Below are 27,332 nucleotides of genomic sequence, written 5' to 3'. Positions count from 1 at the left end.
TAATGTGTATATTAAATTGAATAATAAGTTTTGGAAAAGTGTACAACTATGATACCAATACCCAAATCAAGATATAGCATTTTACCATTGAGAAAACTGTTTTCAGGCTAGTGCTTTATCTCATATCAGAGCACTTGCCTAGCATGGGCAAGGCCCTTGGTTCAATCCCCAGTGCCACAAAAATCAAATCAATTAATTAATACCTTCATGTCCCTTGCTGGTAATTTCTCCTTTTCCAAAAGTAACCACTGTTGTGATTTTTAGCTCTGTAGACTAATTTTGTCTTTTCTTGAGTTTTGTATCAATGAAATCATTACATGTAATTTTTTGTGTGTCTAGGTTTCCTGCATAATATATTTTAAGAGTACATAAAATTTGAATACTGTAGAGCGTATTGGTAGTTTATCTTTTATATTGCTGAGTAGTAGTTCATTATATACCACCACAATTTTATTGCTCTCCTGGGAGACATTTAAATTGTTTTCAATTTTTGGTTATTTAGACTAACACGGCAATGAAGATTTGCATATAAGTATTTTCATAATTTAGTATTGATTTTACAGTGGAGATAAATTCCTCTACTTCACTTTTAAAACATTGTTTCATTTGAACCCATCTTAACCTCTCCATCTCATTTTGTATGTCTTCCCAACTTGCTCACTGTTCACTATTTTTGTTTTGAAGTTGATGACCACTATGTTCTGTTTTGCTTTGCTTCTGTAGCTTTTCTTCTGATATTTCAGGGATGTATTTCTCTTCTTGCGTGCTTGTCCTAAATCTTACTCATTTTTCAAGGTTCATCTGGTCTCCTGGTACTCTACAAAACCTTTGCTAGCTGTTGTTTTCTTCCCTTTTCCTGAATTATAGCACTTGTGACCACAGTTTTCATGATATACACTTCAGAGTAATGCTATCAGTTTTGTTTATTGGGCCCTATCTAAAACCAAATTCAAAGCTGTTTTATGAATTTTTAATTCACCATATGATTTGCTATAGTTGCTGAATACATAATAAGCCCTTAGAAAAGAATCCTTCAAATTCTCCAGGTAAAATATTCCCCTATAGTCTGTAATATTCTATTTTAAAGATAAGGGATTTTCAGATCCATGGTCTTATAATAAAGTTGTATGTTCCCTAGAGAATGTAACAGGTAAGGTTTTTAAAAAAAAATTTTTTTTTAGATGTTGATAGACCTTTATTTTATTCATTTATTTTTATGCAATGCTGAGAATTGAACCCAGTACCTCACACATGCTAGGCAAGTGCTCTGCCACTGAGCCACAACCCCAGCCCAACAGAAGAGTTTTAAAGAAACCATGATAAAGTAGTAGAGGCAATGTGCTAGAAGTAAGGACATGGCCATTCTAATCTTTTTTTTTTTTTTTTTTTTTTTTTTTTTTTGCAGTGCTGGGGATCGAACCCAGGGCCTTGTGCTTGCAAGGCAAGCACTCTACAAACTGAGCTATCTCTTCAGCCCCTAATCTTTTTTTTTTTTTTTTTATTAATCATCCATTATTTTACAAGAAGCTCTGTGACCTTGTGCAGTCACTTAGCCCCTCTGAGCCTTAGTTTCCTCATTTATAAAAACAAGGAAATTGAGCTTTAATTTCAGTGCTCAAACTGTTTGTTCCCAGTATATTTTTACATTTTAAAAATTGAAGACCCCAGAGAGCTTGTTTTCATATGTTGTATTTATATTTACTGTACCAGAATTTAAAACCAAGAACTTTAAAAACTGTTAAAAGTAATAATAAAACTTTATATGCTCTCATAAATCAAATATTTAAAAATTAACTATTTTTAAGGCAAAATAATTTTTAGTGAGAAATTTTGCTTTCGTGGACTACTGTACATTCATTCTATTGTGATATGTAGTTTTGGTCTAAATATATGAAGAAAATATTGGTCTCACAACAGATACATAGTTGGAAGAATAGCCTAACAATAGTTTTCAAATAATTATGGATATTCATCTGGGATACTTTACCAAATCTTGACAAGTGATAGCTTCCTTTAGGTTTAGTTGCAGTGCAGAATTTGAAACCATTATCAATTAACTTTTAATGATCTGTTATATTAAAATGAACTGATCTGACTGGGTACGGTGGCACATATATAGTCCAAGCTATACAGGAGACTAAGGCAGGAGGACTTCTTGAGTCCAGGAGTTTGGTGCCAGCCTAAGCAACATAGTAAGATCCTGAATCTTCAAACGAAAAGCACAGATTTCCTAGGAGGAGATCTCTGAATTGATGTATGGATATTTTTACCCAGGCATGATTTTACAATCTTATATCTTGATCATTTGGAAGTATTAGAATTTCATTCAGAAATTCCCAGGTCTTCAGATTTTGATTCATTTTATCATATGATTTCAAAAAATTACATTTCTTAATTGGTTATGGTGGCATATGTCTGTAGTCCCAGAGACTTGGGAGACTGAGACAGGAGGATCAAAAGTTAAAGTCCAACCTTAGCAATTTAGCAAGATCCTATTTCAAGACAAATAGATAAACAGAGTATGCACGGATGGACAGATAGATTGATTTTAAAAAAATTGGCTGGGGATAGGGCTCAATTGTAGAGAGCTCCTGGGTTCAGTTCCCAGTAAAACACACACACACACACACACACACACACACACACACACACACACAAATCACATTTGTTAATATTACCATTAGTCTCATCAGAAAAACATCTTTTAAGTGCTGGAAATCTGTCAAGATAACAATGTTGGATAGAAGTTTTTCAAAATCTAATTTCTAATTGAAAGCTTTAATATAATTTGCCACTAATATTATCCATTGTTTTTGCTGAAGAAACAGGTTCACTTGGTTCATTTTTTTTTTTTAAAAAAGGTCTTGCCTAATAACCAAGTGTAATTAGCTATAGTTTATGTGTTATTCTTTCAAGTAAAAAGTACTCCATTTTGATTTGTGCTCACAATTTGAAAAAGGCTTTCCACTAGAAACTGTCATGCTTATGTTTGCAACATGAGCTTTTTTGGTTATTTCCAGTTCATCAAACAGTATTGAAGAGAGATGCACTCAGAAGTTGATTTTACCACAAAAAATGGAATCCTAATTAGAATCAGTTATACTCCATGTATGTATAATATGTCAAAATACACTGTACTTTCATGTATATTCAAAAAAAAGGACATTCACACTAAAAAGATGATTTTAATAAAATTTATATTTTTATTGGTTCTTCACACTTTTTTTCCCCTGCAGTACTGGGTATTGAACCCAGGAATGTTCTACCTCTGAGCAACCTTTATTTTGAGTCAGAGTCTCAAAGAGTTGCCCAGGTGATCTTGAATTTAGCAATCTTCCTTTCTCAACCTCCCAAATAACTGGGATTACAGGGATGTGCAACAATGCCTAGCTCATCACAAACATTCTTAAGTGAAACTGGCCCTTTTGTTTGCTTAACCTGTGGGTTTGTGGCTGTATAGAGTACAGTGACTGCTAGTATAGCTTGGTACAATTGCCTTGAGTCTGCCAAGGTACCAACAGTTTCACAAACCATTCCTTTTATAGCATCTGTGCAAATGTAGTGAAAAAAGCAAATGACACTTAGAATTATTGTAAAATAGTTCTGGCTTAGCATATCCACTGAAGAAAAGTCAGTGGATTGTGAGGAGAGAACCTTGGAGCTAGAGGACTTATTAGTTCTAGGCTAACTTTGAAATGTTTGGAGGGCTGGAAATATAGGTCAGTGGTAGAGTGCCTGCCTAGTATGCATAAGGCCCTGGGTTCAAGTCTAAGCACCACAAAAAATAGTAAGAAAAAAAAATTTTTTTTTAAAGTTAGAGGTTGGTGATTATAGTGATTTTCTTAGGTTATTTTTGAAATCATAAAGTGCTTTGTATATGTTTATTATTAAATGAACTTCACTTGAGTATAAATGCTTGACCATTACTGTGCTTTTATCATTCCTTTCTCCTTTTTCATTTGAAGAACCCCCAACATGTTCTCCTCAGCAGTTTACTTGTTTCACTGGGGAAATTGACTGTATCCCTGTGGCTTGGCGGTGTGATGGGTTTACTGAATGTGAAGACCACAGTGATGAACTCAACTGTCCTGTATGCTCAGAGTCCCAGTTCCAGTGTGCCAGTGGGCAGTGTATTGATGGTGCCCTCCGATGCAATGGAGATGCAAATTGCCAGGATAAATCAGATGAGAAGAACTGTGAAGGTAATCAGACTTCTCAGAAAATTATTTTTCCATCAAGTTGTTTAAAATTTAGTTTATTAGTTTGGTTCAGTGGTAGATTTGGGGTGTTTCAAGTACATTTGATCATATCATGAACATAATGCCATGTTCCGAATTACTTGAACTCATTTCATATGCATAAGGTTTTACTGATAAGTGTGTTCAGTCGTTTTTTTTCTAACTTAAATGAAATACCTGAGGCTGGGTAATTTATAAAGAGGTTTATTTAGCTCATAGTTCTGGAGGTTCAAGGGCATGGTGCTGGCATCAGTTGGTGCTCTGGTGAAAGCCTTTTGGCAGTTGGCAACCCCAATGAAGGTGCACTTGTGAGAAAAAAAAGATCACCTCCCAAGACAGGAAGCCAGAGCAAGGGGAGGGGCCAGATTTGTTCTCATAACAGCCCTTTCTGGAGAACTCAGTCAAGAGACCGGTGCCAGCTACCTTAATCCATTCTGAGAATGGGGTCCTAATGACATTCTAGTAGGCTCCTCAAGGTTCTGCCAACTCTTCACCATACCACACTGAGGACCTGCTGCCAACACATACATGAATCTTTTGGGGGAACACTCAAACCATATCCAAACCATAGCTCTGAAAATTGAGAAATGGGACCAAAAGATTAGGCCCTCACTATTTAAAAGTAGTCTTTGTGAATCTGATTTTATAGATTTACTTGCTACAATCTAAAATTTTTTTCTCTCTTTCCCTCACTAACCTCACACAGTACAAATAAGTTCTCTAGAATTCTTTAGGGTAAACAAGAAAACTTTATTAGCAAAAGAGGAATTTAAAGAGCAAAGTAAGAAATTTTCTGTTAGGTTCCTGTTTCTGCTATTCTTTTCTTTGTACCAATGGGAATACCCAGAAAATAATATTTAGAGTGTATCTAAAAGCTTTAATGCATTTTCATTTGTATTCAGAAAGCATCTTTTAATTCTTGCCAGAATTTGGCTTTATATAATGGTAAAAATAAAAAAAACTATTTGCATTTTTTCCAGTACTTTGTTTAATTGATCAGTTTCGCTGTGCCAATGGTCAGTGTATTGGAAAGCATAAGAAATGCGATCATAATGTGGATTGCAGTGACAAATCTGATGAACTGGATTGTTGTAAGTAGGAATAAAACCTTATATATAATTTACTCTCAATGGAGAACTTGAGAAACTTTAAAATACTTTTCCATTTTCTTCATGTGCTCTATTTATTATCAAGATTTTCTTATTAAGTACTAATATTAAGCTCGTTATTTGTGCCAGAAATTTGGTTTTTTTTATATATATATGTATATGTATATATATATATTTTTTTATTCTGTTTTGTTTTTAATAATTTCTTAAAGGTAAGAATTTTCTGAGCTGGAGTCATCCTGGCTCAGTGGTAGAGCACTTGCCTAGCACATGTAAGGCACTGGGTTCAATCCTCAGCACCACATATAAATAAATAAAGGAATTGTGTCCATCTATGAATAAAAAAAATTGTTTTAAAAAGATAGCAGTTTTCTTATGAATAAAAATATTCACAGAAATATTTCATAAAGCACAGGAATGAATAAACACAGTTGTGCTACAACTAAAAAGTCACAAACATCTCAAATAATTTAGATAGGATGAAATTAGTTAGTGATCTCAACTTAGTTTTTGAACGTTATTCCCTGTTTGGGCTTAACTGTTGACCATTGTTTTCTCTTAAGTGTTTCTGCCAGTTTCTCAATGGCTAGAAGACTTTAAGAGTTCCTAAAATGCATCCTGAGGATACTTAGACAAACATATACCTGGAGACTTAGAGATCCTTTCCTGAACAGCCTGTAGTTTCTTCAGGGCTCATTACTGCTAACCAATGCCATAACATTTGTCTCTCCCAAATCAATAAAAGTTCAAGTGGATATTTACTAATACTTTTAGAATCTACTCATTGATGCAATAAGCATTTACTGCCTTGTGCTGAAGATATACTGTACCTGCTCAAGGTTCTCAGAATTGTCTATATTGTCTAGGCAGTCCATTCATAATGGAGAGTCATTGAAAATTCTAAGAAGAATCTGCTTGACTACATAAATTAATGAATACATAAAGGCCATATTAGAGGTGATATTGCAGGTATATTGGAGGAGATTATAGGCAGGGAAGTCTTTTAAGCTGGTTGTTTTCAGACTGCTTTGGATCATATCGAGGAATATAAAGATGTGATTTCATACATAAACAGAAGTGTCACACAACAGTATTAACCCAGGGGCTGGGGATATAGCTCAGTTGGTAGAGTGCTTGCCTTGCAAGCACAAGGCCCTGGGTTCAATCCCCAGTACCAAAAAAACAAAACAAAACAGTATTAACCCATATGATGTAGACTGCACCGTGATGTTTTCTTCATTCCTTCTTTCTCTTTTCTTTCTTTCTATAAATGCCAGTTGCAACCCACTAAATTGTTTTTATCATCTACTAATGACTTATAGTCTATAATTTAAAAGTACTTAGGAGGCTGTGTAGTTCAGACAGAAGATGAAGATCTAAATTGGAAGCAGGAGTGGGGGTGTTAAAAGAAGGAATAGATTTCAGAGTTATTTTAAAAATAGAATAGAAAGGATTTGGTAACCACTTAGATATAGCTGACAAGTTTAAGTTGACCCACAGATACCTTATTGAGTGGAGTCATTAAGATAAATAGTAGGGACTGAGAACTGAAGTACCGAACCATATCCTGGATGTAGGTGTGATGTTTGGTTGATGCAATGTTTTTTGTTAATTTGTTTTTGTTTTAATTTAGCTTAAATACCTTTAGGCAGGCACGCACTTCACAGCTTACTACAGGCCCAATCACTTTTCCTTGTCCTGTATTAGACTTCTTCCTTCATTTGTGATGTGCTTCACCTCTGGAATGTGGGAAAAACAACAAATTGTAGTAATGAGGAATTCATTTTGGGATATGTTGCATTTAAGATAACTATGGAATGTATCATTGAAGCTGTTAGGAAATTGTTGATATATAGATCTATGGCTCAGGAGGATTTGGTACTCTTCAATTTACTGACGATAATTAAAGCTGTGGCAGTAAGCAAAGTATCTCAGGAGAGTAGATAGAGGAGGAAAAATTAGTTGATAGGTCTCAAGTAAACACAGTTGTCAGGAGATAATGAAACAAAAACAAAAACCAAGGAAAAAACCAAAAAGCAGAAAAAGAATAATAAAATAATAAAACTGAAAGAAATGGTGTCTTTGAAGGATATTGATCAGACATTTTTGAGAAAAAAGAACATGATCCAGCAGTATTGAATGTGTAGAGAGGGCAGTGAGATGAAGTTTAAATAGTATGGCAGATGGGGAAAAATTGACTTTTGTTGTAGCAGTTTTTAGTGCCTTGGCAAGGGAATTGCCAATTCATTGAATTCAGTGAATTAAGATGTAGCCCAGAGCCTAGAAATGGGGGTGTAGTGCATTTAAACAATTTTTTCTTGACGCATGACATTAGAAAGGAATACCAAAGCACAATAAGTGAATAGAAAAGATGGGATGCTGCTTATAAATTCAGATTCCACAGACTAAATTTGTAAAAGATAGTCCCTGTATATTATATAACTTAGTGCTATCATTTTCACATCATTTCTTTCATATAATCTGAGATAAATTTAGCTATGTGTATAGGAAATTTGTAGTAAGATAAAGCAGAAGAAAAAAATCTTTTAAAGGATCTGCAATTATGAAGTAAAAGTTAACTAGTCAGAATGGAAGCATTTTCCCTCTAAATAGAAACGCTTCTGAATTTGATAAGTACATTTGCTCTTTCTGTCTACCTCTGATATTGATGTCCTCTGCATATTTTTTTTTTTTTTTTTTTAATGCCCTCTGCTTCTTAAAGACTCAGGGATCCAGAAAAGGTGAATACCCTGGATGCAATCCTTTCTTTAGCGCTCTAACCTTTCTCTGTGAATCCTCTAGTAAATCAGGTATCAGAGACCTGTATTTCTTGCCCCTAGGCAACCAGACAGCCTGAGGGCAACAGCTTATTGGATCTGAGAACCCAGGATCATCTGTAATTTTTAATTTTCCTTTACTAGGCCTAAATGTCATCATTAAAATCTAAACTGTAGCATGTGTAGCATGGCTTCTTCATCATTCCAAGTCAAACATTTTGATGACTTTTCTAGATCCCTCCCTTCTGGCATATAATGTTCCCTGAAATTCCAAAATAACTGTAGATTTTTATGATATACAGAAAGAAGTCGTTTTATCTGCATATGAATTTATAGCTTCTTAATGTTTAAATCTATACTTTACTTGCCATCTTTGTTTCTGTCAGTTTATAGTTATACTTACCAATCTGTTTTATTTCTGTCTTCACTTAATAGTGGTTCATTTTGATTCCTAATGATGACATTTAATTCTTATTTCCATTGGGCATGGTATATATGTATTCATAAAAGAAAAATATGTTTGAGTTATATTCATTAGTTTTATAGTTTAACATTCTGTTAATAAACTCTTTTTAGTTGCTATTTTGAATATACAATTATTTTGCTGTTAGATAACTATATAACATTCTCCACTTTAGATCCAACTGAAGAGCCAGCACCACAGGCCACTAACACAGTTGGTTCAGTTATTGGAGTAATTGTTACCATTTTTGTGTCTGGAACCATATACTTCATCTGCCAGAGGATGTTGTGTCCACGTATGAAGGGAGATGGGGAAACTATGACTAATGACTATGTGGTTCATGGACCAGCTTCTGTGCCTCTTGGTTATGTGCCACACCCAAGTTCTCTGTCAGGATCTCTTCCAGGTGAGTTAAGACTGATCTATGAGAATCAAGTCTTGGATCTTGGCAAGAATATTAAGTTTCTGTTATGGTAACAGAATACTATCTAGGGTCTGCTTCCAACTAGATTATTTTGGGTTTAAAAAAATTACAAGAACAATGTTCTTGTTTACTTTTTGCATCTTGTCTTTTACACAAAAAACCTTAGATATAGTTTGGTAGAACTTTGCAAAGGTTATAAAGCAAATATATCTGCAAGCTCTAAGTCCTCTGACTGTCCTCTGGAAAAATGCTCCTGAAAGCACATCAGCCAGTTCTTTGCTGAAGAGTTATAAACCACACATTATTTAGGTTCATAACTACCAGGGAACCCTTTACTATTGATCCCAGGAATAAAAGGTATCTCCAAAATAGGTAAACTTCCCTTCAGCAAACAAAGATTCAGAAATAACTGGGTGACAGAAGGGAGTGATAAATTGTTTTATGTTTTCTCCTGACGTAAGAGATGACAGGACTAGGACTGATTTAAGCACTGCCAGGTAGCCAGAAGTTCCACACTTGGGTAGGCCCTGTTGCTCAAGGAAAATATAATTTTCTTTTTAGTGTTTTCTGGTGCCCTTAGTGAAAAGAAGCCTTCCTTTTAATGAATATGAAGAAGGAGGTGTCTGGCCAAAAACCTCTGAAAATAGGAACTTATTCTGGGTGTAACTATTAAGTAAATAATCATTGTAGTTAAGCTAATTATGAGAGAGTTTTCTTGGTGCTATACCTGTTTAATGTATGTGAAATTTGGGGAAGCTACTTGGAAGAAATAGAACTTTTTTCTTTGGAGTTGGTAGTTTTGATTCCAGCAATATTGTATCCAGTAGGTGAAGAAATGTCTTCCATGCATTGTGTTTATGCCCTAAAAATTGACTTTTTCTCCCTTTTAAACAAGCCTTATTATTTAACCTACCCTGCTTTACAACCTTCATCATTCACCAGCCTTTCCCTCTCAAATCCTCTAGGCTGTTGAAAAACCTCACTTTGAAGGGCTTTGGTGTTTGTAACCCTAGTGTTGAGCAAAATTATTTCATATATTTTTATAGATCTTACTCATCCTGGGTTTTTTTTCATATTTTTATAGATGCATTATAGTTATACATATTGATGGGATTTCTTATTACATATTTGTACATAAACACAATATAACAATACAGTTTGGCCAATATCACTCCCCAGCACTTTCCCTCCTCCCTCCTGACCTCCTACTCCTCATCTTCTGTTTTTGTTTCTTTCATCTTAGGAATGTCTCGAGGTAAATCAATGATCAGCTCCCTCAGTATCATGGGGGGAAGCAGTGGACCTCCCTATGATCGAGCCCATGTCACAGGAGCATCATCAAGCAGTTCTTCAAGCACCAAAGGCACTTACTTCCCTGCAGTAAGCAGTTTGTCTTGCTTTTTCTCTGAATACTAAAATAAAAAACACCTTAGATTAAATTGTGAATGCTCAGTGATGATAATGTAAAAATTATCGTGGGTTTGTTTTTGGTACCAGAGGTTGAACCCAAGGACACTCAACTTCTGAGCCATCCCATTGTATATTTTTTATTTTGAGACAGGATCTCCCTAAATCCAAAGCCTCAGCTGACTTTGAACTTGTTTTCCTCCTGCCTTACGCACCCTCCCCCTCCAGCCATTGAGATTATAGGTGTGCGCCACCATGTCCAGCTGTAAAAATAGTTTTTTAGTGTAGAATTTAGGTATATAAGTCTCAAAGAAGGATTTACCACACTGTCCATGCTTATAAATCTTTCTTATAAGTTCACTGACTGGCATATTTGAAAGCACGGGATATTAATTTTCTATTTCAAGTAAAAATAGAATTACTAAATGGTATCTCTCAAGAATAAGGGCCTTCATTTCATGACCTCCCAAAAGAGGGGACACACCTAGAATTTCCCTAAATCATTCATTTTTCTCCAAACATTTAAGAATTTTTGAAAAATGTGCCAGGCGTGGTGGCCTATGTCCTCTAATCCTAGTGACTTGGGAGGCTGAGGCAGGAAGATTTCAAGATTGAGTTGAGTCTGTGCAAATTAGCAAGACCTATCTCAAAGTAAAACATAATAAGGACTGGGGCCTGGCACACTGGTGCATGCCTGTAATCCCAGCAGCTCAGGAGGCTGAGGCAGGAGGATCACAAGTTCAAGGCCAGTCTCAGCAAAAGCGAGATGCTACGCAACTCAGTGAAGAACTTGTCTCTAAAACAAAGTACAAAATAGGGCTGGGGATGTGACTCAGTGGTTAAGTACTCCTGAGTTCAATCCCCAGTACCAAAAAAAAAGGGGGGTTGGAGACATAACTCAGTGGTAGAGCACCCCTGGGTTTAATCCCTAGTATGGCAAATGGCAGGTGTGTGTGTGCATGTGTGTGTGTGTGTATATGTATTATTTTTAAAAATCAGAACCTAGCTGTGCTGAACTTAAACTAGTGACTTAGAGATTACAAAATTTTCTTTTTTTTTTTTTAATTTATTTTTATTGTAAACAAATGGGATACATGTTGTTTCTGTTTGTACATGGAGTAACAGCATACCATTTGCGTAATCATACATTTACATAGGGTAATGATGTTTGATTCATTGTTATTTTTCCACCCCTCCCACCCCTCTTTTCCCTCTATACAGTCCCTCCTTCCTCCATTCTTGTCCCCTTCCCACCCCCCATTATGTGTCATCATGCACTTATCAGTGAGATCATTCACCTTTTGTATTTTTTAGATTGGCTTATCTCACTTAGCATGATATTCTCTAATTTCATCCATTTGCCTACAAATGCCATAATTTTATTATTCTTTATAACTGAGTAATATTCCATTGTGTGTGTGTGTGTGTGTGTGTATCCATTCATCAATTGAAGGGCATCTAGGTTGGTTCCACAGTCTGGCTCACAGTTGTGAATTGAGCCGCTATGAACATTGATGTGGCTGTATCTCTGTAGTATGCTGATTTTAAGTCCTTTGGGTATAGGCCAAGGAGTGGGATAGCTGGGTCAAATGGTGGGTCCATTCCAAGTTTTCTAAGGAATCTCCACACTGCTTTCCAGAATGGCTGCACTAATTTGCAACCCCACCAGCAATGTATGAATGTACCTTTTTCCCCACATCCTCTCCAACACCTATTGTTGCTTGTATTCTTAATAATCACCATTCTAATTGGGGTGAGATGGAATCTTAGTGTAGTTTTGATTTGCATTTCTCTTATTACTAGAGATGTTGAACATTTTTTCATATATCTGTTGATTGCTTGTACATCTTCTTCTGTGAAGTGTCTGTTCATTTCCTTAGCCCATTTGTTGATTGGGTTATTTGTATTCTTGGTGTAGAGTTTTTTGAGTTCTTTATATATTCTGGAAATTAGTGCTCTATCTGAAGTATGAGAGGCAAAGATATTCTCCCACTCTGTAGGCTCTCTCTTCGCATTGCTGATAGTTTCCTTTGCTGAGAGAAAGCTATTTAGTTTGAATCTATCCCAGTTATTGATTCTTGCTTTTATTTCTTGTGCTATGGGAGTCCTGTTAAGGAAGTCTGATCCTAAGCCAACAAGTTGAAGGTTTGGACCTACTTTTTCTTCTATAAGATGCAGGGTCTCTGGTCTGATTTCTAGGTCCTTGACCCATTGTGAGTTGATTTTTGTGCAGGGTCAGAGATAGGGGTTTATTTCATTCTTTTGCATATGGATTTCCAGTTTTCCCAGCACCATTTGTTGAAGAGGCTATCTTTTCTCCATTGGATATTTTTGGCCCCTTTGTCTAGTATGAGAAAATTGTATTTATTTGGGTTTGTGTCCATGTCCTCTATTCTGTACCATTGATCTACCTGTCTATTTTGGTACCAATACCATGCAGTTTTTCTTACTGTTGCTTTGTAGTATAGTTGAAGTTCTGGCATTGCAATACCCCCTGTTTCATTCTTCCTGCTAAGGATTGCTTTAGCTATTCTGGGTTTCTTATTCTTCCAGATGAATTTCATGATTGCTTGCTCTATTTCTGTAAGGTACATCATTGGGATTTTAATTGGAATTGCATTGAATCTGTATAGCACTTTTGGTAGTATGGCCATTTTGACAATATTAATTCTGCCTATCCAAGAACATGGGAGATCTTTCCATCTTCTAAGGTCTTCCTCAATTTCTTTCCTCAATGTTTTCTAGTTTTCATTGTAGAGATCTTTTACCTCTTTGGTTAGATTGATTCCCAAGTTTTTTTTTTTTTTTTGAGGCTATTGCAAATGGAGTTGTTTTCCTCATTTCCCTTTCAGCTGTTTCATCACTTGCGTATAAAAATGCTTTAGATTTATGCATGTTGATTTTATAGCCTGCTATTTTGCTGAATTCGTTGCTGAGGTCTAGAAGTTTTCTGGAGGAGGTTTTTGGATCCTCTAAATATAGAATCATGTCATCAGCAAATAGTGACAGCTTAAGTTCCTCTTTTCCTATTTGTATCCCTTTAATTTCTTTAGTCTGCCTAATTGCTGTGGCTAGAATTTTGAGGACTATGTTGAATAGAAGTGGTGAAAGAGGACATCCCTGTCTTGTTTCCATTTTTAAAGGGAATGGTTTCAGTTTTTCTCAATTAAGAATGATGTTGGCCATGGGCTCAGCATAAATAGCCTTTACAATGTTCAGGTATGTTCCTGCTATCCCTATTTTTTCTAGTGTTTTGAGCATGAAGGGGTGTTGTATTTTGTCGAATGCTTTTTCTACATCAATTGAAATAACCATATGATTCTTATCCTTAAGTCTATTGACATGATGGATTACGTTTATTGATTTACGAATGTTAAACCATCCTTGCATTCCAGGGATGAACCCCATTTGATCATGGTGCATGATTTTCTTAATATGGTTTTGGATATAGTTTGCCAATATTTTGTTAAGGATCTTAGCATCTATATTCATCAAGGATATTGGTCTAAAATTTTCTTTCCTTGATGTGTCTTTTCCTGGTTTTTGTATGAGGATGATATTAGCTTCATAGAATGAGTTTCGTAGGGTACCCTCCTTTTCTATTTCCTGGAATACTTTGAGAAGTATTGGAATGAGTTCTTCTTTGAAGGTCTTGTAGAACTTGGCTGAGAATCCGTCTGGTCCTGGGCTTTTCTTGGATAGTAGATTTTTAATGGCTTCTTCTTGATATTGATCTGTTTAAATTGTGTATGTCCTCCTGGTTTAGTTTTGGAGGAGCATATGTCTAGAAATTTGTAAGTTTTTTTGGTAGTTTCTATTTTGTTGGAATACAGATTTTCAAAGTAGCTTCTCATTATGTTCTGTATCTCAGTGGTGTCTGTCGTGAATTGCATCACGAGTTTTAGTAATTTGAGTTTTCTCTCTCCTTCTCTTTGTTAGTGTGGCTAAGGGTTTGTCTATTTTGTTTACTTTCTCAAAGAACCAACTTTTTGTTTTGTCAATTTTTTGAATTGTTTCGTTTCAATTTCATTGATTTCAGCTCTGAGTTTAATTATTTCCTGTCTTCTACTACTTTTGCTGTTATTCTGTTCTTTTTCTAGGGCTTTGAGCTGTAATGTTAGGTCATTTAGTTGTTGACTTTTCATTCTTTTCTGGAATGCGCTACATGCAATGAATTTTCCTCTTAGTACCACTTTCATAGCGTCCCAGAGATTTTGATATGTTGTATCGTCATTCTCATTGACCTCTAAGAATTTTTTTATCTCCTCCGTGATGTTTTTTGTTATCCATGTTTCATTCAATAGCATATTATTTAGTCTCCAAGTTTTGGAGTAATTTCTGTTTTTTATTTTGTCATTGATTTCTATTCTCAGTCCATTATGATCTGATGGAACACAAGGCAGTATCTCTATTTTTTTGCATTTCCTAAGGGCTGCTTGGTGGCATAACATATGGTCTATTTTCGAGAAGGTTCCATGTGCTGCTGGGAAGAAAGTGAATCCGCTGGTTGATGGATGGAATATTCTATATATGTCTATTAAGTCTAGGTTATTGATTGTGTTATTGAGTTCTATGGTTTCTTTGGTTGGTTTTTGTTTGGAAGATCTATCTAGTGGTGACAGCGGTGCGTTAAAGTCACCCAGAATTATTGTGTTGTGGTCTATGTGATTCCTGAAATTGAGAAGGATTTGTTTGATGTACAGGGTTGCACCATTGTTTGGGGCATAAATATTTACTATTGTTATGTCTTCCTGATTTATGGTTCCCTTAAGCAGTATGAAATGTCCTTCTTTATCCCTTCTGACTAACTTTGGCTTGAAGACCACTTTATCTGATATAAGGATGGAAACCCCCGCTTTTTTACTGGGTCCATGTGCGTGGTAGGTTTTTTCCCATCCTTTCACCGTTAGTCTGTGGATGTCTTTTTCTATGAGATGAGTCTCTTGCAGGCAGCATATTGTTGGGTCTTTCTTTTTAATCCATTCTGCCAGTCTGTGTCTTTTGATTGATGAGTTTAGGCCATTAACATTCAGGGTTATTATTAAGATTTGATTTGTATTCCCAGTCATTTGGCTTATCTTTGCTTTTTAAGTTGGCTCGGTTTCTCCTTTATTTGGCTATTCCTTTAGGATAGTTCCTCCCTTTGCTGACCTCCATTGTTGTTTTTCATTTCCTCCTCATGGAATATTTTGTTGAGAACATTCTGTAGTGCAGGCTTTCTGTTTGTAAATTCTTTTAACTTTTGTTTATTGTGGAAGTATTTTATTTCATCTTCAAATCTGAAGGTTAGTTTTGCTGAGTATAGGATTCTTGGTTGGCAACCATATTCTTTCAGAGCTTGAAATACGTTGTTCCAGGCCCTTCTAGCTTTTAGAGTCTGGGTTGAGAAGTCGGCTGCTATCCGTATTGGTCTCCCCCTATATGTAATCTGATGCTTTTCTCTCGTGGCCTTCAAAATCCTATCTTTATTTTGAATGTTAGGCATTTTCATTATAACGTGCCTTGGTGTGGATGTGTTGTGATTTTGTGCATTTGGTGTTCTGTAAGCCTCTGGTGTTTGATTTTCCATTTCATTCTTCAGGTTTGGGAAATTTTCTGATACTATTTCATTGAATAGGTTGTTCATTCCTTTGGTTTGTATCTCTGTGCCTTCCTCAATCCCAGTAATTCTTAAATTTGGTGTTTTCATGATGTCCCATAGTTCTCGGAGATTCTGTTCATGATTTCTTACCATCTTCTCTGTTTAGGCAACTTTATTTTCAAGATTAAATATTTTGTCTTCATTGTCTGAGCTTCTGTCTTGCGAGTGGTCTAGTCTTTTGGTTTTGCTTTCCATTGAGTTTTTTATTTGGTTTATTGTTTCTTTCATTTCAAGGATTTCTGTTTGGTTTTTTTTTTTTTTGAGAATCTCTATCTCTTTGTTGAAATGATCTTTTGCTTCCTGTACTTGCTCTTTCAGCTTATTAGTATTATCATTCATTGCCTGCATTTGCTCTCTTATCTCATCCTTTGCTTCACGAATCATCTTAATCATGTATAATCTGAAGTCCTTTTCTGACATTTATTCTAACATACTGTCGTTGGATTCTATTAATATAGAATCTAGATTTGTTTGGATCATTTTCTTCCCTTGTTTTTTATGTTGTTCATTTATCTTCCCTTCTAGCAGTGCAGATCTGGAGTATTGCAGATTTCCCTCTGTAGGCTTATAGTGGCCCTATAGGTTTCCAAAACCCTTTCTTTAAGGGGAGATCAATATTAGCAGTGCCCAATTCAGACTATGCGATCCTAGACCAAATAGCCCCTATGAGGACAATAACAAAATTGTCATAATAAACAGAAGAAGTTCAAATATTATCTTCAGTAAAACAAACAGATTTGCAATAAGGTCTGTAGTTTCAAATGGAGGACAAAGAGGATGCAGAGGGATGTAGAATGTGGCTGTTAATGGGATAAGAAAAGAATATACAGAAGTTCTAGATAATAGATAAGGGTGAGAGTGTAATCAAAAGAAATTGGATGTTAGCATGCAAGAAAGGGAGAAAGAGACTCTGAGGGAACAGGTAGACAAAAGGAAAAGAGCGCAAGAAAAGTAAAGAAATAAAAACTTAAATTTTTTCAATGAGGAGAAAAAGGAAAATCTACAGTATAACAGTCATATAATAATGAAACCTCCCAGAGTTCAGTAGCCTGATGCATGAGAGGTATCTGACAGTGAGCTTCAAGCCTCCAGCAGGAGTCTCAGGATGGGTTTGCCCCACCTGAAGATCAGAGCTAAGGCTTCCAGGATTATCCAAGATGGCCGCTCTGGCTTCAAAATGTGTTGGCAAATGGGAAGCTGCAGCTCAGGGTGTGGCCGTGGTCAGCAGGAGGTCCTGGAGGCAGGATGCCTCCAGGTCAGGTAGGCTGACCTGGTCAGGTTGGTCAGGTAGGGGTCCTGGAGGTCCCATGTGTTTGGTGTGGTTGTGGGATCCTGGAGGCTGGTTGCAATCAGTCGGTCTGGGGTCCTGGTGACAGAGCGCAGTCAGTTGGTCTGGGGGTCCTGGCGGCAGGGAGCAGTCAGTCGATGTGAGGGCCCCAGAGGCAGGGAGTGATCGATCGGGCTGAGGGATCCTGGAGTCGGGGCTCAGTCAGTCTGGCCAGAGGTCCTATGGGGCCTGGCTGTTGTCTCAAAATGGCGGCAGCCACGTGTAATCAAACCTGCAGGTACAGTAACAGTGAACTTCCAGGCAACAGCAGGCAGCTGGTGCTCTACTGGCGGCCCGCGATCAATTTGCTGACTGTTGTCAGACGATCAGGAGGGGAACCTCGTGCATTGGGTGATGGGTAGGTGTAAGGCAGGAGATGGACAGGCAAGTGGCGGATGATAGATGCCTGACCCTGAGCAGTCTGCACTCTAAAAAGGTGTCCATGAGATTACACATTTTCTTTTCGTTACTTTATACAGTTTAGCGATGATGAAATTGTCCTAAGGAAGGGGAAGCCACAATCATAAAGTACTATCTTAGGTCAGATTTTAGGTCAGTTCTTTGGAAAAGGATTGTGCAGTATAATGAAAAAGAATAGGAATAGAAAAGGTGAAAGAAAATCCAAGTCTCTTATCTGGAATAGGCTATTTTAATATTTTAATTATTTTTCTTTTTAGATTTTGAACCCACCACCATCCCCTGCCACAGAGCGATCACATTACACTATGGAATTTGGGTATTCTTCAAATAGCCCTTCCACTCATAGGTCATACAGGTATGTACATCCTCCTTTAATGTAAGTTGAAGTACTTATTAGAAGAAAGAAGTGTTCTAGTTGTGACTTGATGTAGCCTTAAATGAGCAGTTGGTGGTCACCAGATGGAGAATAGGCATCTTACCCCACTCCTTTTCTTCCTGGGAATTTTACATGTTTAAAAGAGTGACACAGATTCTGGCCTTTAGAGTAATGAAGTAGAATCCCAGGCTTTGGTAGTATTCTGAGGAAAGTTTACCCCCAAAGCCACTGATACCAAAATAAGTTACTAGTCAGATTAAGTGTGATTGATGCTCTAAGGATTAAATATTGGAGTAATTCTGTTCAAAGAGTTGTGTGAGCTCTTAAACAGCAGGGGTATTAAGAGCACAGAATTTAAGAGAAGTGCAAGGTCAGCTCTTGCTTACATGTGTTACCGTAATCAGGAGTAAAAGATTTCTCATGTTTTTGTATGTAGTAAATTAAGACTGGCTAAAATAAATGAAGTATATTAATAAGCCACAACAGGGGAAATTATGCCTTTGTGCTAATATGTGAGTCTGTAGAGCAAATTGAAGAGGTCAGCTATCAATGTATCTATCTGCCTTATTCTTCCATCTTCCTTGAAGACCAGCAGAAAGTCAGCATCTTTTATTTTCTGTCTTGACACTGAGTGTTATGTCTGTGGGCATCTCCACATGCTCATTATCATTCAGATAAGGTGTCCCCTAGCATTTAAATCGAATTGACTTGATATAACCTTACACATGGACAGAAATAAAATGGAACCGATTTACAGTCTTATTTGAATTATATTTCAGTTTATATAAAGTTGTTTGAGATAGACTGGATAGAGTTGGCACCAAACTAATTGTTTTTATGGTTTATTATACTGTTGCTTCCTGTCACAAGTTTGTTCTAAAAAGCAGAAAAGCAGAAGACTGAAAACTAAAAACTAAAAGACAAAAGGAACGAACTGAAATTTTATTTTAAAAAATTAATTCAAATTGAATAAAACACTGATGATAGTAAACATAACTGCATCAAAAATAGTTATTATTTAACCATATCCCATATTTCAAGTTAAGCCCAATTTCTGTTCTCTGTCAAGCCTATTATCATTTGATGAAATTTTTGTCTCAACCAGAACTTAAAAGAATTTTGAAAACCAGAATTATATTCGGCCCTTTGAATACTGAGCCAGGACATTTAACCAAGTCTTTGACACCTGTTTGATGGAACCAAAACAAAAAATGCAGAAACAAAAGCACTATGACATACTGTCAACCCTGATAGTAGAAGCCTTCAAGAACTTGCTCAGCAGGTCAAGTAACTTCCAGTCTTCTGGAAACTGTTTCTTTTGAGGCCAGGCAGAGTGGCAGTAGATTATTTGTGTCTTGTAATACTATCTCCTGTGCTCAGTATCAGTAGGTATTTTATAAATGATTCTCAGTTGTTCTTGGTCTTGCCCCTTCTCTTGTAGTCATTTTGGTAAGAAAACTCATACATAAATCTTTGGAATAAATATGAAATAAGGAAGCCTTTACTATATTTACAATGAAAAGATATAAGAACTTACATATAGAAGTAGGAAAGACAGAAAGGCCAGCTAACTTTAGATTAATTCCTAATTAATTCCCTCTCTTTCCAATGTGTTTTTCTTAGATAGCCAGGCTACAGATTTACCAACTATGGATTACTTGAAAAGATAAAGTGTAAAAAATATATTAAGCCTCTGAAATATATATATTAGAAAATTTACTGGCCCTCTATGAGTATTTAAAATTCATCATTTTGAAGTTCAGTTAAAGCTGCTCTTATGACAGTATTCCTATCTATAGTGAATTAAAACTATTTCCCCCAAATTACAGCAGTTTCCCTTTGCTAATGGTAATAGTAACAGGATAGATATGCCCTTTAGGCTGTCTACCAAAATTCACCCTGGGTTGTGTAATGTTCACCTTTTAAAAAACAAAACGAAGATTTCAAGGATCATTAACTTATTTGTCAGGTACCTAATAGAGCAGTTAAAGAATGTTGAGGGAATGCTAACATTTGTAGTGTGAAGTATGTAAAGACTCATTCTTCTCATAGGCTGTTGTTGCAATTGGCTACATGCAGAATGTGTAACAGACACATTTTCCAAAGATGACCATTAAGTATAACTTATAAGGTTTTTTATTTTTTACTTTTTTAATATGGTGATGGGGATCAAACCCAGGACCTTGCATATGCTAAGCACACATCTGAGTTACACTGAGCTACATCTCAAGCCCAAATACAACTTTGAACAGTCCTTTTTTATTTTGTGATAGTTTAACTTAAAGATATAAAAGCAGGGACTGGGGAGATAGCTCAGTCCGTAGAGTGCTTGCCTTGTAAGCACAAGTCCCTGGGTTCGATCCCCAGCACCCCAAAAAAAAAAAAAAAAAAAAAAGATATAAAAGCACATCCAGAAACTAGGTTGAGTTTGCCTCTGATTTCCCATTCTATCCATTTTTACTTACCTCTAATTAGGTTTTATTTGCAAATACAAAAATACGTGTTCTATTTTCCTCTGCTAATTCACCATTGAAATTTGCTTCTTGTTATATTTTCAAAGTGAAGTTTATATCTAATGTCCCTGAATTCTGATAAAATTGTTTTTCTATAAAACTTAACTCTGCATCTCTGTGTTTTCTCCCTGTACCAGCTACAGGCCATATAGCTACCGGCACTTTGCACCCCCCACTACACCCTGCAGCACAGATGTTTGTGACAGTGACTATGCTCCTAGCCGGAGAATGACCTCAGTGGCAACAGCTAAGGGCTACACCAGTGACTTGAACTATGACTCAGAACCTGTGCCCCCACCTCCCACACCCAGAAGCCAGTACTTGTCAGCAGAGGAGAACTATGAAAGCTGTCCACCTTCTCCATACACAGAGAGGAGCTATTCCCATCATCTTTACCCACCGCCACCTTCTCCCTGCACGGACTCCTCCTGAGGAGGGGCCCTCCTCCTCTGACTGCCTCCAACGTGAAAATGTAAATACATATCTGGTTGAGATCTGGAGGGGGGGAGGGAGCTATTAGAGAAGGATGAGGCAGACCATGTATAGTAAAAATTATAAAATGGGGGTAGGGAATACTGGAGATATTTGTACAGAAGAAAAGGATATTTATATATTTTCTTAAAATAGCAGATTTGCTGCTTGTGCCATAAAAATTTGTATAAAAATAAATTTGTACTAAAAGTTTTATTTTTGCAAACTGAATACACAAAGCATGCCTTAAACCCAGTGAAGTGACTGAGTACAAAGGAAACAGGAATAATAAAGGCATCACTGGCCAGGAATGTCTGGACTTTATTGATACCAAAAAAAAGAAAAAGAAAAAAACATTTTTAAAAGAAGAAATTAAGTCCATCTCAGAGCGGCAAACCATAGATGCTTGGAAGTGGCCAAATAGCCTTCAGGTTAACTAACATTTGAGGGCCAAGAAGTTAAATAATGAAAGAAGGGAAAAGAAAAGAAAGTAATACTAGCATAGACAAAGGACTTTGTTTTCGCTTAGGAATCCAACCATTTTAGTGAGGAAGATAGATACTTACAAGAATCCATTCTGATGGTGGTATTGTAGGAAAGATTGGTGGTCTATAAGATGTTGTGGGCCTGTGGATGTGCAAGTCTTCTGTCCCTATGTTAGAGCCCACACCTTTGTCAAAATTAAAGTTTTCCATAGATGTTTTCACCCTACTGCCTCCCCCAACAACTTTGTAGGCCATTCTGCTAAGAGACCATGGTTTATTCAAGCATTTTACCTGAGGAATCAATTAAATGATATTTTCTAAATTAGGTTTTGACTTTAATGTTTCTACTAGCTCCATTCCCCAATAGACTCAGATCTTCAATTTAACTGCTGTTTTTGCATAAATGATCAAAATTTAGCCATATTAATGGTCTTCTTTACTTCCAAGATTGTTTTAGTGCTCATTAAAATGTCTTTTTACAACACATATAAACAGTTTTTAAAAATTACAATCTAACCATTATGTTTTTGTTGTAAATTAATCATATATCCTTGCAGTACTTTCAGCATATGACAATATGAAAATCACTTATATATATTTTTTTTGAGTAAAGCATTTAAATATGTTCTGGTTATAAGCAATATTTAAAAATTTTTTGTTGTTGTTAGTTTATCCCTTTATTAACTATTTGTGACATTTTCATGTTCTTTAGACCAGTTTTTCTCAGAATGCTGTCTACATACATACCTCTTCTAATGTGTGACATGAGTTTAATATCTTCCTGTTACTCACTGTGAATGGTAGGTTGTTTTGATTATCCACAAATAATTCTTATAATCACCTCATATATTTTTATATGTGTTCTGCCTTATCCCATTATGAATTAAGATAACTTAACAAATTTAACAATGGGGTTGAATTGAGAAGACAAATTATAAATTTCTCAGCTGTCAGAACTTGGGTGGAGGGGAATGATGGAAGTCTCTCATGTACCCTGCCTGACCTGCTGTCATGTGTGGTACAGGGGCTGACCTGTGGAATGATTCATTCTAGCACTGCTCTGCCACCTTGCCAGAAATTAGTTTCCTGCTTTTTACATGTGTCTAGCACTTCTCTGCTAAAATCGAATGTGTTTTTAAACTAGTATACTTTTACCTACCAAGTGTTGGGTCAGTTAGTCATTGAGTGATTTTAAAATTCAGTCCTGGTGAGAGGATCCTCTGAGTTTCAGGACCCAAGAGAAAACAACAGATGAAAGGATTCAGAATTTTGGCAAGTGTGAAGTAATTTTTCAAGCAATTTTAAACTACAATTTAAAGAGGGAAAAAAAAAAATTGTTTTCAGAATATTGCTCAGATTGTTAGGGGCAGTTTGATTTTGCATGTAAATAAATGGTAATCCATCAGTGTCTTGCATTTCAGTCAGACAAGCATTAACTTCCTGTTGGTGGAACAAAGTGCTCCTAGTCTAAGACAAAATGAAAATGTTGAACATGAGTTCTGTGACACACAGGGACACTTGATGCTTAAATGAAGATGGAAAGGTTAGCAGTAACTGGGTATCAATTAGAATTTGAGAATTCTATATGTTTACATTTTTAATGTGCATCTTTATCTGGTGGGCTTCCCATGTGGAAACTTGCACTATAATGAACTAAGAAGAATATTGCCTTGTTGTATCTCAGTCCAAGTGCTTGTACTGCGATGGCAATGGCCTCTTCTTGCAAAATACTAATTTGTGTGCCAATTTGTTTGAAATCATTTGAAGGCAGTTCAGCTTAATCTCAGTATCCTCTTTCTGGAGTGGTTGAAATGGATTTTTAGTATTTCTGAGAATCCTTTTTGTGATGGAGAGTATTATCAAATTCAGGGGTTATTTGTTCTCAGTTTACATGGACAGTTATACTTATTATACTTGTTAAACACACAGCTTTAATTGGAAAAAGTGAGGAAAAAATAAACATGAGACCACAAACGAGGAAAAAATAAAAAAGGAGTTTTAAATTTGATATTTGGTATATTTCTAGATCCATCATTCAAGACAAAAAAATGAATAAAATTTCATTAGATTCCTTAAATATGTATTTATTTTGAACCCAGATCTTAAAGTATGTATCCTTCTGATAAAATTATCACACAGCAGACTTTTTGTGTACTACACATTGCAATGGTCTTTACCACTAAAGTTCTGAACTTGGCTTCCTCAGGCCCTAAGTCTTCTGAACAGTGACCCAAGGAGTTTTGTTGCTAAAGTCAGAGAATTGGCACATTCACAGGGGGGTTAAAAAACACAGCTATTGGATAGAAATTTGTCAGTGATAATTTTTCTTCCAGAAATTTTTATTATGCTTTTGGCACTTGCTGGCACTCTTCTATATGGTGTGTCACAGATGTTTAGTTAGCAGAATATTTTATATATATATATATTTTTTTTTTTTTTTTTAATTTTAATGTAAAAACACTTTGTGATGTCCCACCAAGAGATAGCTGATCCTTTAATGTTTGAGGACAGCTGTTCTAGAGGGACTATGAGTATATTAGAAATAAGAATTTAAAGTACATTTTCATCTAAAATAAGCCAGTAATTTGGGAGGAGGGAGCTTTGAGCAATAGAATTTTAAGATGGTCCAGGGTCATATTTGTTATTTTAAAATACCTTTAAGTCAATAATTTGTACAGGGCAACTCATTCCATACTTAAGTTGTAAGAATAGCCACTATCTCTCAGGTAGCAGTGACCTTGGGGGAAACATCTTTTGTTTTGCTGTAAAGGCCCATGAGTGAAAGATCACTTCCAAGACATGTCAAGTAGTTACCTTGCCTTTAATGAGATCCTTTTGGTTGTGTGCCCTGATACCAATGATCATAATAGAAACTGGAGAGGCTTGCCCAAAAGCTAGCCTGGTTCTCAGAAAGTAGGTGGGCTGCTGCTGTTTTCCTATGTAGACCTTGCTTAGATTAGATTCCTACAAATGTAGTTTTTAAAATCTTTGTGTTTCTTGGAGGGGAAACTTTGTAAGATCCTGAAACAAAAATTGTGGACTTCTCACATTCCCAAATATGCCATGCTTTTAGTAAATGTAAGAAATCCATAGTTTGAAGTATTGATATGGGTGTGAAAGTATCAGTTGACTGACATGTATTTCAGGATTCACAAATTATATGTTTATACACTAAATGTAGACATGGACTAGGTCCTAAAGAAGTTCATAATCAAGTATTGTTTAAAACTTACTATGCAGAATTCTTAAACTCAAGAAATTTAATTTTGTTCCTTTCCTCATCCCAAGCCTAATAAAATAGGTCACGAAAAATAACATTATTTTAGAAAGTACGGTAGCATATGTGTGGTTATTGACATCTAGTATGGCACAGTTTCATAAGTCTCAAAATTTGGCTTCTTTTGGAGTTTTAGAGTAAAGAACTTTGGACCTCAGGCATAAAAGTGAACATTTTTAATTTAAAAAAAATTATGAACATTGTGAATCCATGTTGTGAGGATGTTTCTCTTTGACCTGATGTTTCCACATGTTATTAGAATAATCCTGTACCTGAGTGGAAGGGAAGGTAGATACTTAGGTTTATCTTAATGACTTAGAAACAAATTACTGAGGTTAACTTCACTGTTTTTCCCACAAGTCATTTTTAATCTACAAACTAAGTGATTGCTTGTACTCAGAAGTGAAATGTGGATCTAACATAAACCAACTATTAACACTTCCCACTGTCACTTAGGGTTTGTCCAGAGGTTAAAACCAAAGAATTACAGATAACATGCTTTTGTTTAACTGTCCATTTGGATTGTTTTGTTTTTTTAATCGTATATAAGGTCAGGGGATAGAGATATATATCTATGTAGATATATATCCGTATATTAATGCCTAAATATGGGTACTAAAATAAGAAAATAAAGCAAGTATTATTAGTTCCACTGTTACATGAAGTTAATTATCTGGGTTAGTGATGGAAATTTAAGAAGAGGAAAGAGGATACCATGAAGCTTAAACTGGACTGGCCTTACTTGCAAGTGAAGGATCTGGTGCTGCTTTCAGATGTTTATCCTTTATGTTTTAAAATTTTTTCTTAAGCTTTAATCTTTGTCATTGTCTTAAAGTCAACTGGTGTTTCTATGTTCATCGACTTTGGTACGATGGTGCTTTGCAAGGATGTATTTATATTATAATGGCCAACATTTGGTCAGCCCTTGTCCACTTATTCACTTCCCCCTTTTGTAAAATAAGTGCTTTAATTATAAACTGTATAAAACTACCTTGTATAAATTCCCTTTTTGATTATTACAATAAGCTGAATTGTAACAAATGAAATGTTGATTTTTATAATAAAATGGTGGAAAAACAAGTGTCATTTCTTCTCATCAAGAAATTAGAACAGTAGATAGTGTGCTTTGCTGTGATATCAATAAGACTCCTGTGTTTCAAATACAACCCAGCCATATTGGCTGTATTTCTTCTAGGGAAATAGAGCCCTAGAAGAGACAGACTTGAGAAGGGCTGTTGCCTCAGTGCTGACAGTACCTGTGAGTGGGAACAGAGAAGGAAAAAAAGCTGTGCTTCAGGACTGCTCTTCACTGAACTGGAAGGAGTCCTGATGTGGATTCTGAGTAGTCCCCTTCCATTCCCCTAAATCTGCTTATAAAATGAATGACCATTACTTGTCCTAGTTTAGAGCCCAATGTGATATAGAACACTTTTTCCTTAAGGGTGGGTTGTGGTAAGCCAATGAGAACCTGAACCTACCAGGTTCCAGCTTGAGTCTTAAGTAGGTTTGAGAGCCAGGGAAAAAAGCCACTTGTTTTATTTGTAGTAGTAGACCTCAGATTTCAAAAGTATTAAATGGAAACCAAGATCTAGTATGATCTAGTGTAATTGTTCAAACACCCTGGTGTTTGCTGACTCCTATTCTTTCCCCTGAAGGGAAAAGCTATATAAATCATGCCATTCCAAGTTAAATCAAAGAAAGGATAGGCAGAACTCTGGTTGGTTTGCGTAAATTAAAGATGGTCTCAAGAATGGGGAAAACCCTGAAATGTGTTTTGTGTCCTTTCCCCACATAGGTTTTTAGCAAAGTTTACAAAATCCTTTTTATTCTCTTGGCTTTGAATGTGGTTGTCTTGTTTCTGTAAATTTAATCCAAACGACAAGGTGGTCAGATCTCTGGTCGTTTATACCATTATGCATTCTGCACAATCCCTTTCCCCTACATGGAAGATTTTCTACTTGAGATTTGCATTTGCAAATTAAGATTAACCACAATAGAAAATCAATTTTCCCCAACAAAGAGGCTTAAATAAAATAATTTTTTAAACTTTTTACCTGCATTTACTGTGTATGAGGCACTACTGTCTTCCTTTACTACCACCATCAAGGTAATCAATCAATCAATTGATAAATGACCAAACTTGACAGAAAAAGTCTAGTTTGAGTATGAATAACTCTAATGCAATATTTGAGTCAAAAACAGGTTGGCAGTGGGCACATGGACTGAGATCTAGATTCTACTGTTAAGATTCTAATCAGTTGTCAAGACATACCTGAATTCATTCTCTTGGTATTTATTTCTTGGTCTTAGTCTCTAATGTAGAGTTGCCTTAGCCCAATTCTTTGGTCAGTCAGTTCTACCACCTGGTTTAGAGAGGGACTTTCACATGAAGCGTTCAAAGATC

At 36.0% G+C, this 27,332-nt stretch overlaps 1 protein-coding gene across 1 annotated transcript in view; it reads left to right on the top strand.

The window, feature by feature from the left end:
- The window catches only part of LRP6 (LDL receptor related protein 6), a 179,145-nt gene extending 153,596 nt beyond the window's left edge, over positions 1–25,549 (top strand). Inside the window, exons 18-23 of the mRNA XM_079140029.1 lie at positions 3,966–4,202; positions 5,219–5,329; positions 8,763–8,993; positions 10,255–10,391; positions 18,064–18,161; positions 20,833–25,549. Of these exons, the coding sequence (XP_078996155.1) occupies positions 3,966–4,202; positions 5,219–5,329; positions 8,763–8,993; positions 10,255–10,391; positions 18,064–18,161; positions 20,833–21,127 (1,109 nt within the window). The 3' untranslated portion in view covers positions 21,128–25,549. The remainder of the gene's footprint in view (positions 1–3,965; positions 4,203–5,218; positions 5,330–8,762; positions 8,994–10,254; positions 10,392–18,063; positions 18,162–20,832) is intronic.
- Positions 25,550–27,332: the final 1,783 nt, after the last annotated feature.

Source organism: Sciurus vulgaris, assembly GCF_902686455.1.
Source record: "Sciurus vulgaris genome assembly, chromosome: 5".
In the NCBI taxonomy this organism is placed as follows: domain Eukaryota; kingdom Metazoa; phylum Chordata; class Mammalia; order Rodentia; family Sciuridae; genus Sciurus; species Sciurus vulgaris.
The sequence above is the reverse complement of the archived record's forward strand: the minus strand, read 5'-3'. Positions and strand labels throughout refer to the sequence as shown.